This window comes from Anolis sagrei, chromosome 2 (genome assembly GCF_037176765.1).
Source record: "Anolis sagrei isolate rAnoSag1 chromosome 2, rAnoSag1.mat, whole genome shotgun sequence".
NCBI lineage: Eukaryota > Metazoa > Chordata > Lepidosauria > Squamata > Dactyloidae > Anolis > Anolis sagrei.
The window spans coordinates 15,135,863-15,154,809 of record NC_090022.1 but is presented as its reverse complement, the minus strand read 5'-3'; the positions used below and the strand labels follow the sequence as shown (position 1 = coordinate 15,154,809).

Here is an 18,947-nt window from a genome sequence, read left to right as displayed (position 1 = left end):
TTATTTATGTTAATGCTTTTGTTTTTCCTAAAGGTTGGCCCTCCTGTTTAGTAGGGCAGAATGGGAAATAATAATAATACCTTTTGCTTGTTACCTGTTTCACCTCATGGCTCGAGATGGGGTCCAGTACAATTATTTATTTATTTCGAGCATTTTTACCCCGCCCTTCTCAACCCCTAGGGCAGTGGTTCTCAACCTTCCTAATGCTGTGACCCCTTAATACAGTTCCCCATGTTGTAGTGACCCCCAGCTATAAAATTATTTTTGTTGCTACTTCATAACTGTAATTTTGCTACTGTTGTGGATCATAACGTAAATATTTGATATGCAGGATGCATTTTCATTCACTGGACAAAATTGGCACAAATACCCAATATGCCCGAATTTGAATACTGGTGGGGTTGTGAGGAGGGGTTGATTTTGTCATTTGGGAGTGGTAGTTGCTGGGATTTATAGTTCACCTACAATCACAGAGCATTCTGAACTCCACCAATGATGGAATTGAACCAAACTTCCCACACAGGACCCCCATGACCAACAGAAAATACAGGATAGGTTTGGTGGGCATTGACCTTGAGTTTTGGAGTTGTAGTTCACCTACATCCAGAGAGCACTGTGCGCTCAAACAATGATGGATCTAGACCAAACGTGGCACGAATACTCAATATGCCCAAATATGAACACTAGTGGAGTTTGGGGAAAATAGACCTTGACACTTGGATGTTGTAGTTGCTCGGATTTATAGTTCACCTACAATCAAAGAACATTCTGAACCCCACCAATGATAGAATTGGGACAAACTTCCCACACTCCTATGACCAACAGAAAATCCTGTGTTTTCTGATGGTCTTTGGCGACCCCTCTGACACCCCTTTCATGACCCCCTCAGGGGTCCCGACCCCCAGGTTGAGAAACACTGCCCTAGGGGGACTCAGGGCAGCTTCCAATTGACAACAATTCGATGCCGCATAATAAAATACACACAGCAATTATAACAGTTAAAAGCATAAACATCTAGCCATATACTATTGAGTACTCCACTTAACTTATCCAAAGCCATTTCCAAACCACAGTCAAGATTATCAATTATCCTTTATCCTAATTGCCCGAAGGCCTGCTCCCACATCCACGTTTTTACCTTCTTTCTAAAGGCAAGGAAGGATTATGATGACCTAATTTCCCCAGGAAGTAAATTCCAGAGGCGGGGGCCCACCACTGAGAAGGCCCTGTTCCTTGTCCCCACCAAACGTGTTTGAGACAAAGGCAGGGCTGAAAGCAGGTCCTCCCAGAAGATATTAAACTCCAAGGTGGGACATAGAAGGAGATACATTCGGACAGGTACGCTGGACTGGAGCCGTATATGTGAAATCACATCAACATAAAATATATACAGCGAAATAAATATAATAAAACACATTAGTATAAAATACATATATCAAAACACAAGGTAAAGGTTTCCCCTTGACATTAAGTCTAGTCGAGTCTGACTCTGGGGGGTGGTGCTCATTTCCATTTCTAAGAGCCGGCGTTGTCCATAGACACCTCCTTAGTCATGTGGCCGGCATGACTACATGGAACGCTGTTACCTTCCCTCTGGAACAGTACCTATTTATATACTCGAGTATAAACTGACCTAAATATAAGCTGAAGCACGTAATTTTACCTCAAAAAACTGGGAAAACATATTGACTCAAGTATAAGCCGATGGTGGGAAATGCAGCAGCTACTGGTAAATTGCAAAATTGAAATAGATAGCAATAAAATTACATTAACTGAGGCATCAGTAGGTTAAATGTGTTTGCATATTTACATAAAACTGCATTAATTCTACCCTAGGGGTCCAACTGCATTAATTCTACCCTAGGAAACTGAGGTCCAAAATGGCAAAAAGTTATTGGACTGAGATTCCCTTGATGGGTGCTGAAATCAGGCATCACCTGTACTGAAGCATGCCATGCCTTTCTGCTGCAAAGCCACACTGAATGGGTTAAGCACACTGAGCTTGTTATTTTGCCTAGAGCGCTAACAACATATGGAAAGGAGAGCCTTCTTCCGGTTGGTTTTTCCCTCCTCCTTTGCAGAGGAAAAGGTGCAAAGAAAAAGCTGCAGCAGAGGAGAGACTCTCAAAGGTAAAGGCATTGCAAGGTTTGACCCAGGACCAAAGCAAGGAATGCAACATAGAGGGGCCATAGCAGGGAATTTGGGTCTGGAAGGAGAAAAAGAAGAGGGGTTGGAGAGACAAAGAAAGGGGGTCCCAGCTTGGGAGTTGGGTGGCCAGGCACTGAAAGGCAGGGTCCAAAGGGGACCCCCGAGATCATCTAGTCCAACCACCAGTCATGCAACAAAGCAACCCAGGGCTGCAGCTGCACTTTAGGATGAATGCACTTTGATACAGCTTTCACTGCCATGGCTCAATGATATAGAGTCTTGGGAGTTGTAGTTTTACAAGGGTGGTTCTCAACCTTGGGTCCCCAGATGTTTTTGGCCTTCAACTTCCAGAAGTCCCATCCAGTTTACCAGCTGTTAGGATTTCTGGGAGTTGAAGGCCAAAAACATCTGGGGAGCCCAGGTTGAGAACTACGGGCTGGGGCCACACCAAACTACAAATCCCAGCATCACATAGCATTGAGCTGTGGCACTGAAAATAATGTCAAATGCATTGATTAGATGCAATGTAGATGGGAGGCAGGCACCCTGTTTGCCCATAGATATCTCCAAGGGTTCTGTGATTTATATATATATATATATATACACACACACACATACATATACATACACACACACACACACACACACACACACATATATATATACATATACATACACACACACACATACGTTATTTGTATACTATTTATTTACTTTATTTGTATACCACTCCTCTCAGCCCTTAGGCAACTCGGAGCGGTTAATAGCAACATACATACATACATATACATACATACACACACACACACACACACACACACACATATATATAGGCTGAGCCTCCCTTTATCCCAAATGCTTGGGGTCAGAAGCATTTGGGATTTCAGATTTTATTTATTTATTTATTATTTCGGAATACCTACATTTTCACATTTGTTTATTTACTTTGCATCAAATCACTTCATCACACTACAGAAAAATCCACTTAAAATCTGGTTTCTGCCTTCTGCAGATTTCTGGGGTTCATAGTTTAGTGAGGTTGTTGAAGGCCCTAAACTACAAACTCCAGAATTCTGCAGAAGGCAGAAACCTGATTTTAAGCGAGTTTTCTCTCTAATGTAATGAAGAAGAAAAATTATATAAATAAACAAACTTAAAACTGATAAAATAGAGGCAGCACAAGTGGCTTGATTAGCAAGAAACTATGAAACTAAAAAATAATTGATTTTGTCATTAGGGTTTTGTAGTTGCTGGGATTTATAGTTCACCTACAATCAAAGAGAATTCTGAACTCCACCAACAATGGAATTGAACCAAACTAGTGATTGAATTGAACCAAACGTGGCATACAGGACTCCCATGATCAACAGAAAACACTAGAAGGGGTTGGTGGGCATTGACCTTGAGTGTGGGAGTTGTAGTTCACCAACATCCAGAGAGGACTGTGGACTCACAATGATGGATCTGGACCAAACTTGGCATGAATATTCCATATGCCCAAATATGAACACAGATGCAGTTTGGGGGAATGAGACCTTGACATTTGGGAGTTGTAGTTTCTGGGATTTATAGTTCACCTACAATCAAAGAGCATTCTGAACCCCGCCAATGATAGAATTGGGGCAAACTTCCCACACAGAACCCCCATGACCAACAGAAAATACTTAAGGCCATCCAGTCCAATTCCCTTCACCAGGGCAAGAAAACATAATCAAAGCCCTCCTAATAAAGAGCCATCCAGCCATAAATATCGATATATGATTCACACACAGAGAGATATAGTATCATAGATTTGAAAGGGACCCCTAAAGAAGAACAATTATATGTTGCATGTTCCAGAGTAGGCAAACCAGACAATCTCTACATCAACACCGACAAAGAAACAGCAAGAAATACTGTTGACCCACAAGCACATGAATATTACATATATTAATAACCAACACTTTCGTTGTTTTTATGAATGCTCCCATGAGAAAATGTATAAGGATATGGGTGAACTACAATTCCCCAAAATCTTGGGTCAACCCTCCCAAAACTCCCCCAAGATTCATAGTTGGCCATGTTGGGTCTGTGTGCCAAGCTTGGTCCAGATACGTTGCCACCTGGATTCAGTGTTGTCAAAGGTTTTCATGGCCGGAGTCACTGGATTGCTGTAGGTTTTTTGGGCTGTATGACCATGTTCCAGAAGCATTCTCTCCTGACATTTCTCCCACATCTATGGGAGGCATCCTCAGAGGTTGAGGTCTGTTGGAGACTGGGGAAGAACCTACAGCCCGAAAAACGTACGGCAATCCAAAAAGTACACTGCTTTTTCAAAATGTTAATTCCCCCCACCCCATTAGTGATTCTTGTTTTCTAAAGTTTTAATTTGTATTTATTTTACTCGTGGTAACTGAGGGTGATATATACATCTTAGGACCTAAGCACCCCAAAAGTACCAACTCCCATCTGATTTTGGAAGCTAAGCAGAGTCAGCCATAGTTCGTACTTGGATGGAGCTGCAGGCTGAGTTGTTGTTTTTAACAGAAAATGTCCATCAGGAGCATTTCAGCATAAAAGGAAGTTGCAGCATTGCAAAGAAGAAGAAAATCAAGCTAAAGCATTGCAAAGATTTTAATGACTTCACCATCATGTGCTACAAGAAACATAGAGACAACTAAATTGGCTGAATCAGATCATGACGATGACGACAAGATACCAATATCTGAGCTTCTACCTGGACCATCAACAAGTCAAGACCATCTGACTGTGACTACAGCAACGCCATTAGCACCTTCAATTATTGGTTGTGACAGAACGGGGAACGACACTGAAGATGTGGATGATGATTTATTAGCTGCAGTCCTGCCATCTCGTAGTCAGCAAACCATTGAAACTGTAAGTAGATTCAATTTTAACTTATTAGTACACATTTTAGGAAAAAATAACTGGTCTAGGCATGTCCAGTTCATTTAGCTCTTGCTGAGAGGAGGAAGGAATGGAGGTGAAGGATGGAAAGGAAACTTTTCCAGAATTCTTTATTATAAAATATCTCAGAGCTATTTCAGGTAGATTTTATTAAAATATACATTAAGGCCCAAAAGCCGTTTCTTCTCTCCCCCAAAATTCCAAATAATAGCAATAATAAAAAGAGAAACAAACCATGTTTTGCAAGGTCTTCCTTCTTCCATTTTTTTGCAGTTAATCCACTCCCGCAACAGCAAATGGGAAGAAAACAAAGGGTATATATCCTCCTTTTTTGCTTATTTTCTGGGGCACATTAAAGTCCAAAAGCCCTTTCTTCTCTCCCCAAAAATTCCAAACAGTAATAATAATAAAGAGATGGGAAAAAACCACATTTTGCAAGGTCTTCCTTCTTCCTTTTTTTTTTTGCAATTAATCCACTCCAGCAACAGCAAATGGGGAGAAAATTAAGGGTAAATATCCTCCTTTTTTGCTTATTTTCTGGGGCACATTAAGATCCAAAAGCCCTTTCTTCTCTTCCCAAAAATTCCAAATAATAGCATTAATAAAAAGAGAAAGAAACCACATTTTGCAAGATTTTCCTTCTTCCTTTTTTTTTGCAATTTAACCCATTCCAGCAACAGCAAATGGGGAGAAAAATAAACACTTAGGCCTTGCAAAGATAAAAACCACGAATCCAGAAATAATCATAATAATAATATGGAGCACCAGCCACAAAAAATAAAATAAAAACCAAACGAACAGGAACAAACAAAAAACCTGTAAATCCTCAAATGCAATTTTGACCTCTTCTTTCTCTTTTTTTTCCCTTTGCTTGTTTTATCTGGATGCAGGAAATCCAAAATTGGGAGAGATCTCTTTTTGCAATTCTTCTTGCCAAATGGCGTTGGTGAGCAAAGCAGGGGGATTTCTCCTTTCCTCCCAATTGCAATTGAATTTAGGATAATAATAGTAGTAATGATTATATTTTGCCCTTAGGAACAAGCATTGCCTCCCAGGACAAGATGCCTCTTTCCTTTCTCTCCTCCTTCTCCTCCTTCTTCCTCGCTCCCTCTTTTCCCCCCTCTAAAATATACATTCATTAAATCTGTTAAGAACTGCCACCATAATTTTATAAAACAATTCGTGTTTACCATGGTTTCCATTTATAATTAATATGCAAAATCTACCTTTCTAATTGGCCACTGCCACATGGTTTATTTTATTTCCATTTTTTATTAAAGATTTCATAACAAGGTATTATGGGTTTTGATATTGCATTGCATTAAATCTTTGAAAAACTTTAAAAAGTTAACATACACCACTTTTTTTTTTCAGGAACTAAGCAGAAACCCATTATCGTTGATTTCAAAGGATTATGGAGAGCGGCCACCCAAAATACATGACGAGGTACGAAAAATACTTGTGGAACGAGGACCTCCGCAAGTCACTGACAAAGATTTTCCTCAGGACGCTAAGGGTAGGAGATTTACCTCAAATCATTACGCAAGGAAGCTGTGCAATGGAGAACAAGTCCACAGGATTTGGCTACTATATATTGAAAACTGGATGACTTGTTGGATGAAATGGATTTACTAGTACATAAATTTTCAAAATCGAAAGCTGGAAAAATCTCTTTTTAATTTTAAAATGTTATTTGTGTTAAGGAAAACTGGATGTTAAAGGGGCCAGAGGCTGGCTATGTTGCCACACCCATTGCAATGGTCCAGGCTGGCGTGGCACTTCTGAAGGACGAGAGTTTGCTTCCTTAAAAAGGTGTCAGTTCTCCTGGGGTTGCGTTCTTCAAAGCAAAACTGATTGACAGACTCAACAAGCATGGGACTGAGTTCTCTGTTATTAGCAAGCTGGAAGTCTGAAAAATCTTCTGAAAAGACAGCATGACGAGGAAACCTTAGTGTAGTACTTGTAGACCAAAAACAACAAGAAAAACTTAAAATTGTTGCTAAGTTTAATAAAATATTTGCATTCTAAAAAAAAAGTTAATTTGTGTTAATTCTATGTAATGTAACCATATGTACATAATGTTGTAAGTAAACTTCTGGTTTGTAAGGTAACTCTTTTATTCACCTCTAATAATAATAATAATTTTAAAAAACCAAACCTTTATTTGTACCCCACTACCATCTCCCGAAGGACTCAGTGCGGCTTACCAGAGGCCGAGCCCAAATACAATAGTAAACACAACAGCAACAACAAATTTATTTATTTTATTTACCTTACTTATATACCGCTGTTCTCAGCCCGAAGGCGACTCACAGCGGTTCACAACAACAAGAGACAGCAGAATTCAATTTTACAGTATAAAAGCAGTTATCAACTTAATACAATTGCACAATTAATAAGCAATAAACAATAAACAGCAAAATAACTCAGAAAACAAAGCAATAACATTGACAATACACAATAACACAATTAAAAACAATGGCAGGGTCAAATGTAATAATTAAAATTAAAGGTGCTGGGCATGACCAGGTGGGGTGCTTTGGAGGGAGATGGGCATGCAGATATCCTAGATCTCTGATAAAGTGCGTTGGGACATAATGCTAGGAGTTTCCTATTCTGGAACAACCATGTTTTCAAGCTCCTCCTAAAGATTGCTAGTGACAGGGCCTGCCTGATGTCCTTGGGGAAAGAGTTCCAGAGTTGAGAGGCCACCACAGAGAAAGCCCTATCCCTCGTCCCCACCAATTGCGCTTGTGATGCAGGTGGGATCATGAGCAGGGCGTCTCCACGTGAACAAAGAGATTGTGTGGGTTAGTACACAGAGATGTGGTCACGCAGGTTGGCGGGTCCCAAATCGTTTAGGACTTTGTAGGTAAGCACCTGCACCTTGAATTGGGACCGGAAAATGAAAGGTAGCCAGTGGAGCTCCTTAAACAGGAGGGTTGACCTCTCCCTGTAAGGAGCACCAGTTAACAACCTGGCTGCCACCCATTGGACCAATTGAAATTTCCGGGCCGTTTTCAAGGGCAGTCCCACGTAGAGTGCATTACAGTAGTCCAATCTGGAAGTGACTAAGGCGTGGACCACCCTGGCCAGATCCGCCTTCTACCTTTTATTGTTCAGTGATTGGTTTGGGGCGGGGGGCACCAAAATACTGTTTGCTTACACTTGAAAATTACCTAGGGTCTGATTCTCACTCAGTTTTTTTTTCTTTTTAGTCTTGGAGTTGCAGCTTGGAAGAGAAACGGATGAACGGGAGGCATCAACACCCAAAATGACGGAAGGACCAGAAAAGAGGAAAGAAATTCCTCCCTTTGCCCAAGGAAACACTACAGGAGTGGTCTTGTTTACGAAAGGCCCGGTCCAATATAAGGAAGAGCCAGAGGAAGGATCCCAAAAGAGTTGGGAGTCACATTGGCAGGAATTCCTGAACACGGTGGAGTCTCGGTGCCACCAGACTGATCAGTCAGGACCACCTCATCCTTGGCCTGAGGAGGACACAAAGACATTGCAAACCTCCTTAAGGAGAGCAGCAGATGGCATCCCTCAGTCAGGAGGAGAGGATGGAGTCCAAACCCATTGTGATGATGGCCTGGTCGTTGATGAAGACCATGTATTTTGCCTGAAAGTGGAGGAGGAGAAGGAAGAGGACGAAGAAGAGGCAGCAGAGCAGAAACAGAAGCAATTCAATCTGTTGGGCTTCCAAGGTGCCAATGGGCATCAAGAGGTATGTGCCTGCTGCCTACACCTTATATGGGTAAGGAGTGAGAATCGGCTCTCAACTTTATGAAAACTCAACAAGTTGCTGAGCCTGCTTGTTACTTGTGCCAATAAGCCTGTAATCATCAGAACTGGACTGCAAAAATTGTCTAAGTCAGTGGTTCTCAACCTTCCTAATGACACGACCCTTTAATACTGTTCCTCATGTTGTGGTGACCCCCCAACCATAAAATTATTTTCATTGCTACTTCATAACTGCAATTTTGCTACTGTTCTGAATCGTAATGTAAATATCTGATAATAATAATCTGTTAATAATAATATTTATTTGTACCCTGCCACCATCTCCCCAGAGATCATACGAAATCATACAAATATCATACGAAAGCTGACTGGCACAACCTGGGGATCACAACCAGACACATTGAAGACATCCGCCCTTGCGCTATGCTACTCTGCTGCTGAGTATGCATGCCCAGTGTGGGACACATCTCACCACGCTAAAACAGTAGATGTGGCTCTTAATGAGACATGCCGCATTATTACGGGGTGTCTGTGCCCTACACCACTGGAGAAATTACACTGCTTAGCCGGTATTGCACCACCTGACATACGCCGGGAAGTGGCAGCCAATAGTGAAAGGACCAAGGCAGAGACATCTCCAGCTCATCCCCTAGAATCATAGAATCATATGTTTGGGTATCAGCCAGCACGTCAACGACTTAAATCTAGACATAGTTTTCTAAGATCTACAGAGACACTCGCTGGAACACCTCAGCAAGCGAGAGTCCAAAAGTGGCAGGCTCAAACCGAGAACCTCAATCAATGGCTGATGCCAAATGAGAAACTCCCCCCTGGGCAAATAGAAGACTGGGCGACTTGGAAGGTGCTAAACAGACTGCGCTCTGGCACCACGAGATGCAGAGCCAATCTTAAGAAATGGGGCTACAAAGCGGAATCCACGATATGCGAGTGTGGAGAAGAGCAAACCACTGACCATGAAAATGAATGAAATCTGGCTACCAGTATTGAAAAACTCTAAAATTACAACAGCAAAACAACAGAGAGGAAACAAACAAGGGCATCTAATCACCTCTCAACAAAAGATTGCCCCAGGCACTGCCAGGCCATCTAATGCTAATCAAGGCGGTCAGTTGAAACCTAGCTCCAGCAGACAAGAGTTCTTTGTCCCATTCAACAGATATATAAACCCACTTTCCTAGTTCCAATAGACCTCAGTACCTCTGAGGATGCTTGCCATAGATGCAGGCGAAACGTCAGGAGAGAATGCCTCTAGAACATGGGCATATAGCCCAAAAAAACCTACAAGAACCCCCTTTGCAGCTGATGGTTTGCAAGTTTGCAAGCAGGTCTTCAGTAGATACTCTTTTTTGTAGGAATTAAAACCTCCTCCTCCCCCCTGACCTTTTCAGTTGGTGTGACCTTTCCCCTCTGCTCCTTCATTCCCAGGAAGACACGGCTGAACCAGTAGCTATAGAAGACCTTCTTCCGGCTCGGAGACCAGCCAAGCTTCCACGTAGGATTGCGTATTGGAGTGCCCATGAGATCAATGCTCTCCTGGATTACGTCCTGCAGTGCCAGCGGCTGTACATACAGAGGGTGATGGCAAGCACCAACTTGCGCACCAGAAACGTGTGGATCGGGGCTTCCAGGGCCATGGCCTTACGTGGCTTGAACAGAACCCCTGATCAGTGCCACACTAAATTTAAGGCACTCAAAGGGGCGTTTTATCGGGCCATGGAACGCCATGGTGGCGTGGTGCCACGGAAAATGCAGCCACCCTTCTTTGCTAAGCTCCACCAGCTGTGGGAGATCGGTGGCAGGGCGGATTGGAGGGACCGGAGGCCTGTGGGTAAGAATAATTTACCTTTTTTCCAGTTTTTAAATATTATTTGTCTGTATTAGAGACCTAAGCAACTTTCTGTGTTGTATTTGTTAATAGTATTACTGTGTATCCACGTATGCACTTTCTTAATCTAGAAAAGAGCTGTCCAAGGCTTTCATGGCCAGAATCACTGGGTTGTTATGTGTTTTCTGGGCTTCAAATCCAGGGAGGGCGTGGATGAGCTCCCTCTGTCAGCTCCAGCTCCTCATGCGGGGACATGAGAGAAGCCTCCCACAAGGATGGTAAAACATCAAAACATCCGGGCGTCCCCTGGGCAACATCCTTGCAGATGGCCAATTCTCTCACACCAGTAGCAACTTGCAGTTTCTGACACGACAAAAAAAATGATGTTATTGTTGATACTATATTGTCTTTATTGGACCTCCTTTTCCACTTATAGAGCTAGTTTACTGTTTTTCTTTGAAATATGGTAAATATTCAAAAACATTTAACCTCCTGATTCCTCAGTTACTGTAATTTTATTGGTACCTATTTTTATTTCGAAATTGACCAGTAGCTGCTGCATTTCCCACCCTCGGCTTATACTCAAGTCAATACGCTTTGTGGTAAAACTTATATTTGTGCCTCAGCTTATATTTGGATTGGCTTATACACGAATATATATGGTAAATCGGTGTTTCATTAATACATTACTTCCAATGTAAAATACGATAACTTTATTAGAAACTAGACGTCCCTTTCCACACATTTGCCATCCCTTGCCACGCGTTGCTGTGGCCCAGTCTGTGTATATGTGTTTTGTGTATGTATGTTTGCGTGTATATATATGTGGTTTTGCACATGCATTGTAATTTTGGGTTCTTGGCTTTTTAAGTCACTTCCACTGTGTTTTCCAATGTTTTTATGAGTGATGGTCACTCGGTGGCTTGATACATATATTGTGTCCAATTTTGGTGTCAATTCATCCAGTGGTTTTTGAGTTATGTTATTCCCACAAATGAACATTACATTTTTATTTAAATAGATGCTAAATGCAGATGCTTCCTCTTCCTGACCCTTCTTTCTTGTCTTCCTTTCTTCCATTTCCTTTTTAGCAGATGCATACCATCGCAAAGGGGGAGAAGGAGGAGATTCCAGTTTGAGTGGCGAGGAAAGTGGCGAGGAGGAGAGGATTCCCATTGCTCCCGTGCCAGGGCAAGCACCCCATGCAGCTGAACATAGTATGTGCATCTTCTCTGTGGCATGGGCAGTTTTTACTTTTGGGTGCAATGCATGGCATGTTGTCATTTATTTATTTATTTATTTATTTATTTATTTATGACATTTATATGCTGCCCTTCTCACCCCGAGGGGGACTCAGAGTGGCTTACAAGATATATATACATACAATATATTATATTATTAGCATAGTACAATATCAATCTCTCATAGTACAATATCAATCTCATAGTACAATATCAATCTCAGAGCTTTCAATCTCTGCACCCCATGACAACTTGCTCATATAGTACAATATATTACTATATTGTACTATACCATTATATTGTAATATGATTAGTAATATTACATGAAATATAAAATATAAAATATAAAATTAAAATATTATATTGTATTGTCGAAGGCTTTCATGGCCGGAATCACTGTGTTGTAGGTTTTTTCGGGCTATATGACCATGTTCTAGAGGCATTCTCTCCTGACCTTTTGCCTGCATCTATGGCAAGCATCCTCAGAGGTGAGGTCTGTTGGAACTAGGAAAAAAGGGTTTATATATCTGTGGAATGACCGCATAGGGAAGCTGATGAGGAAACACAACATACAAAATATCTACAGACTCACCAAGAAAATCCAACAAATGCTATGTTCAGCAAAGGACAAGAGGGATCCTCTTGCTTCTGCAGGAGTCTACCGTATACCATGCAGCTGTGGACAAGTCTACATAGGGACCACCAAACCTAGCGTTGGCCAAACACGAATCAAGGAACATGAAAGGCACTGCAGACTACTTCAACCAGAGAAGTCAGCCATAGCAGAGCACCTGATGAACCAACCTGGACACAGCAGATTATTTGAGAACACGGAAATGCTGGACCACTCTCACAACCACCACGTCAGACTACACAGAGAAGCCACTGAAATACACAAGCATGTGGACAATTTCAACAGAAAGGAGGAAACCATGAAAATGATTGTAGATTTTTTTCGGGCTATAGGGCCATGTTCTAGAGGCATTTCTCCTGATGTTTCGCCTACATCTATGGCAAGCATGCTCAGAGGTAGTGAGGTCTGTTGGAACTAGGAAAAAGTGTTTATATATCTGTGGAACGACCAGGGTGGGACAAAGGACTTTTGTCTGCTGGAGCTAGGTGTGAATGTTTCAGCTGACCACATTGATTAGCATTTGATTGCCTGGCAGTGCCTGGAGCAATCTTTTGTTGAGAGGTGATTAGATGCCCTTGTTTTGTTTCCTCTCTGCTGTTTTGCTGTTGTAATTTTAGAGTTTTTCAATACTGGTAGACAGATTTTGTTCATTTTCATGGTCTCTTCCTTTCTGTTGAAATTGTCCACATGCTTGTGGATTTCAATGGCTTCTCTGTGTAGTCTGACATGGTAGTTGTTGGTGTGGTCCAGCATTTCTGTGTTCTCAAATAATATGCTGTGTCCAGGCTGGTTCATCAGGTGCTCTGCTATGGCTGACTTCTCTGGTTGACGCAGTCTGCAGTGCCTTTCAGGTTCCTTGATTCGTGTTTGGCCAACGCTAGGTTTGATGGTCCCTATGTAGACTTGTCCACAGCTGCATGGTATTCGGTAGACTCCTGCAGAGGTGAGAGGATCCCTCTTGTCCTGAGAAGTCAGCCATAGCAGAGCACCTGATGAACCAGCCTGGACACAGCACATTATTTGAGAACACAGAAATGCTGGACCACACTAACAACCACCACGTCAGACTACACAGAGAAGCCATTGAAATCCACAAGCATGTGGACAATTTCAACAGAAATGAAGAGACCATGAAAATGAACAAAATCTGGCTACCAGTATTAAAAAACTCTAAAATTCCAACAGCAAAACAGCAGAGAGGAAACAACCAGGCACATCTTAACATCTCTCAACAAAAGATTTTCCCAGGCTCAGCCAGGCCTTCAAATGCTAATGAAGGTGGTCAGTTGAAACATTCACACCTAGCTCCAGCAGAGAAGAGCTCTTTGCCCCACCCCAGCCATTCCACAGATATATAAACCCATTTTCCTATTTCCAACAGACCTCACTACCTCTGAGGATGCTTGCCATAGATGCAGGCGAAACGTCAGGAGAAATGCCTCTAGAACATGGCCCTATAGCCCGACAAAACCCACAAGAACCTATTATTATTATTATTATTATTATTATTATTATTATTATTATATTGCATTACATTATAATATTATAAATTTTAATGTAATATATATATATTATATAATGGAATGCAATATAGTATTATATTGTATTACATTATAATATTATAAATGTATGCTTCCCCTCTTCTATCTCCATTTGCAGGAACTGTCCAGGAAGCAGTTAGTCTGCGCCAGCTACAGCAACAGCAAAGGGCATGTAAGTTACTGTTTTTGTTGGCTATGGGTTGGGTGCAGTTCTACAGATCACTGTGGCATATTTACTGTATGATAATACTGTAAGGGAGTAGGTCAAAGCTTTCAATCTATGCACCCCATGACGACTTGCTCATCATCATTTTGATAAATGTATCTAAAGAGGGCTCTTAATGTCTTTTCTTTTACTTTTTTTCTTTTCTGGTGTCAACAGCGACTTAAAAAACTACAAGTCGCTTCTGTTGTGAGAGAATTGCCTGTCTGCAAGGACATTGCCCAGTAGATGCCTGGATGTTTTACGATCCTGTCGTAGGCTTCTCTCACGTCCTTGCATGGGAAGCTGGAGCTGACAGATGGGAGCTCACCCCACTCCCCAGATTTGAACTGCTGACCTTTTTGGTCAACAGTCCTGACAGCACAAGGGTTTAACCCAGTGTTTCTCAACCTTCCTAATGCCGCAACCCCTTAATACAGTTCTTCATGTTGTGGTGACCCCCAAACATAAAATTATTTTCATTCCTACTCCATGACTGTAATTTTGCTACTGTTATGAATTGTAGTGTAAATATCTGATATGCAGGATGTATTTGCATTCACTGGACCAAATTTGACACAAATCTCCAATATGCCCAAATTTAAATACTGATGGGGTTGGGGGGGGGGGTGTTGATTTTATCATTTGGGAGGTGTCGTTGCTGGGATTTATAGTTCACCCACAATCAAAGAGCATTCTAAACTCCAACAATGGAATTGAACCAAACTTGGCACACAGAACTCCCATGACCAAGAGAAAATACTGGAAGGGTTTGGTGGGCATTGACCTTGAGTTTTGGAGTTGAAGTTCATCTACATCCAGAGAGCACTGTGGACTCAAAACATGATGAATCTGGACCAAACGTGGCACGAATCTTCAATATGCCCAAATGTGAATGCTGGTGGAGTGTGGGGAAAATAGACCTTGACATTTGGGAGTTGTAATGCTTGGATTGATAGTTCACCTACAATTAAAGAGCATTCTGAACTCCACCAATGATGAAATTGAACAACGTGGCATACAGGACTCCCATGACCAACAGAAAATACTGGAAGGGTTTGGTGAGCATTAGCCTTGGGTTTTGGAGTTGTAGTTCACCTACCTCCAGAGAGCTTGGGAGTTGTAGTTGCTGGCGTTTATAGTTCACCTACAATCAAAGAGCATTCTGAACTCCACCACCAATAGAACTGGCCTGAACTTCACACACAGAACCCCCATGTCTTGAAGGGACTTGCTGGCGTGAGCCTCCCTTCAGCCTTGCATGCACTCCCTCATCCACATATACACTGTTCTGTTGTGTGCTGGGCCTGTAAAGAATTTCCTTTAGAACAGGATGTGCAACCTTTGCCCAGAGGGAAGCCCAAGGAGAAGTTCTCAGAGGTTTTCCACCACAAATGATCTTTAGATGGCTTGTGAAGTATAACAAAGTATTTTATTAATGAACAATCAAACAGAAACTTCTCTTGTCTTCAACAAAGTTAAACAAATGCTTCCAGGCTTTTATGCAACTGGTGACTTCCTAATCTTGCCCACGAAGGACAGGCAACTGCCTTCAATAACTTCTTCTTTACTTTAAAGGAAAATCCCCTTTTTAACTTCTCCCAGGCTGACTGTGAACTTAAACCTAACTGATGTGGGCACCACTACCGGATTGAACTGCGTCTCAAAGCACCGAGTGGACCTACCAGCAAGGCCTGTAGTTTCTTCAGCTGGAGTTCTTTCATCTTTAGGGCTGTTCTCCCCTAGAAAGTCTTCAAAGCTTTGGGGATGCTTCCCCGGAAATTCTTAAAAGTTGTAGCTTTTGTATAGGGGAAGCTTGCACACGTCCTGTACATAGCTTTCCTTGCTGAGACTAACTAAAAAATGGCTCCCTTCCCTTCCCAATTGCCCTGAGCAAGGGGCGAAACCAAAACTTAACTATGATGGACAGGTGACTTGCCCTATCACCGCAACCAAAGGAAGCCACCTATCTGCAGAATCCCTGACTGCAAGCAAACATTTGATACAAAGCAAATAAAGTGGGAGCTTCCGGTACAGCCGTACCAGCACATGCACACCACACTGCCATGCGCTAAGCATGCCTGCTGTCACCTCTCCACTTGGAGTCTCATAAGTAGCCCTCCCTTAGGCTGAGAGGCTGGCCAATCACAGCAGAGGAGGGCTTTTGGTAGGAGGATTTGTCGTCTGTTTCCAAAAAGGAAGAAAAAGACAGCAGAGATCTTCATCCTTCTCTGCCAAAGGGGTTCCTAAGACCATCAGAAATATATGTTTTCTGATGGTCTTTGGCGAACTCTCTGAAACCCCCTCACGACCCCCAGGTTGAGAAACACTGGTTTAACCCATTGCGCCACCAGGGCTTTTACTATGGAACTCTTCATGACTTTTGTATTGCTCTTTTTCAAGTGTTTAGTGTGGATACGTGTTAACGTGTTAACTGCCTTGAGTCCCAATGGGAAGAATAATAAGAATACTAATAATATGTGTGTGCCTTCTCTTTGAAACAAAGAGGCTAGCCATGGTTATGCAAGCACAATGGTGCCCACAATGGATGACGTTTGGGCCTGGCCACACTGAGAGTGTTTAATATTGTGTGTGTACTTTTCTCTCTCCATTGCAGTGGAGCAGCGTGTGAGTGCGATCGAGAACACATTTGCCAGGCTGCAGGCGAACATTCAGGAGCTCCTTGCCCGCCTTCCAGCACCACCCCCGCCCCCTCTACAAAACTAAATGCACTACCCCCTGCCCTACCCTGACCCAGCAGTGTCAAAATGTTTTGACAGAAAAGTTGTAAAACGGTTGTAAATAAATTTATTACTTTTTCAAAAATGTATGTGCTGAGTTTTATTAGCATATGTAGGAGGCTGCCCTCCTGGTGACACAGTGGGTTAAACTGCTGAACTACAGAACTTGCTGACTGAAAGCTTGGTAGTTCGCATCCAAGGAGCGGGGTGAGCTTCTGCTGTTAGCCCCAGCTTCTGCCAACCTAGCGGAATGTGACTAGAATAATAGATTCATAGAATCACATGACCTTGGAGGTGTCTATGGACAGTGCTTAAAAATGGAGATGAGCACCAACACAACGAGCACCAACACGATGAGTTGAACACGACTGGACTTAATGTTAGGGGAATTCCTTTGCCTTTACCTAAAGAGGGAGGTGTATCTAGGGCAGGCCTGGGTAAACGTGGGTGCTCCAGGTGTTTTGGACTTCAGTTCCCACAGTTCCTAACAGCCTCAGGCCCCTTCCTTTGAATCGCAGGTACCTCTCTTATATAGAATCAAAGAGTTGGAAGAGACCGCATGGGCCATCCAGTCCAACCCCCTGCCAAGAAGCAGGAAAATTACATTCAAAGCACCCCTGACAGATGGCCATCCAGCCTCTGTTTAAAAGCTTCCAAAGAAGGAGCCTCCACCACACTCCGGGGCAGAGAGTTCCACTGCTAAACGGCTATCACAGTCAGGAAGTTCTTCCTCATGTTCAGATGGCATCTCCTTTCTTGTAGTTTGAAGCCATTCTTCTGTGTCCTAGTCTCCAGGGCAGTGGAAAACAAGTTTGCTCCCTCCTCCCTAGGACTTCCTTTCACATATTTATATATGGCTCTCATGTTTCCTCTCAGCTTTCTCTTCTTCAGGCTAAACATGCCCAGCTCTTTAAGCTGCTCCTCATAGGGCTTGTTCTCCAGACCCTTGATCATTTTAGTCACCCTCCTCTCAAAGAATCAAAGAGTTGGAAGAGATCTCATGGGCCATCTAGTCCAACTCCCTGCCAAGAAGCAGGAAAATTACATTCAAAGCACTCCTGACAGATGGCCATCCAGCCTCTGTTTAAAAGCTTCCAAAGAAGGAGCCTCCACCACACTCCGGGGCAGAGAGTTCCACTGCTGAACGGCTCTCAATGGCTTCTCTGTGTAGTCTGTCATGGTGGTTGTTGGTGTGGTCCAGCATTTCTGTGTTCTCAAATAAAATGCTGTGTCCAGGTTGATTCATCAGGTGCTCTGCTATGGCTGACTTCTCTGGTTGTCCCACCCTGGTCATTCCACAGACATATAAACCCTTTTTCCTAGTTCTGACAGACCTCACTACCTCTGAGGATGCTTGCCATAGATGCAGGTGAAACATCAGGAGAGAATGCCTCTAGAACATGGCCATGTAGCCCGAAAAAACCCACAACAACCGAGGAATAAAAATCCACAAGGCAAAAGTGTGGGGAAGTTGCCACCTTCCCTCTTTCCATTTTCTGTCTGTCTGGGAAGGAATGCGACATTAGACTTGGAAAAATGCACAGCTCCTTTTTGGGATGACTAGGACATTCAAAGCTAGCTCTTCACCTCTTGCCCTTTCTAACTTTGTTATGTTTAGTGCATGTTCCACCATCACACAAACTCTTTTCTTTTTTTTACATAGACTTTTATTTAGGAGGACGGAAAAACAGAAGGCAATACAAAAAGAAAATTAAGAAAGCAAAAACAATACCAACACAACAATTTTCCATAATATATAGCAGCATTTCTCAATGGGTATTGGGACACCTGGAGGGGATTGTGAGGAGTTGCCAAAGGGGTCACCAAAGACCAAGAGAAGGGAGGTTCTGTGTGGGAGGTTTGTCCCAATTCTATCATTGGTGGGGTTCAGAATGCTCTTTGATTGTAGGTAAACTATGCATCCCAGCAACTACAACTCCCAA

At 42.5% G+C, this 18,947-nt stretch overlaps 1 protein-coding gene across 1 annotated transcript; it reads left to right on the top strand.

Moving 5' to 3' along the window:
* Positions 1-2,082: 2,082 nt before the first annotated feature.
* Positions 2,083-17,089, top strand: LOC132765906 (uncharacterized). Its single transcript, XM_060760198.2, has 8 exons — positions 2,083-2,129; positions 4,675-5,025; positions 6,430-6,571; positions 8,274-8,782; positions 10,246-10,648; positions 11,737-11,862; positions 14,180-14,233; positions 16,881-17,089. Exons 2-8 carry the CDS (start codon positions 4,765-4,767, stop codon positions 16,988-16,990), a joined length of 1,605 nt encoding a protein of 534 aa, XP_060616181.2. The 5' UTR covers positions 2,083-2,129; positions 4,675-4,764; the 3' UTR covers positions 16,991-17,089.
* Positions 17,090-18,947: the final 1,858 nt, after the last annotated feature.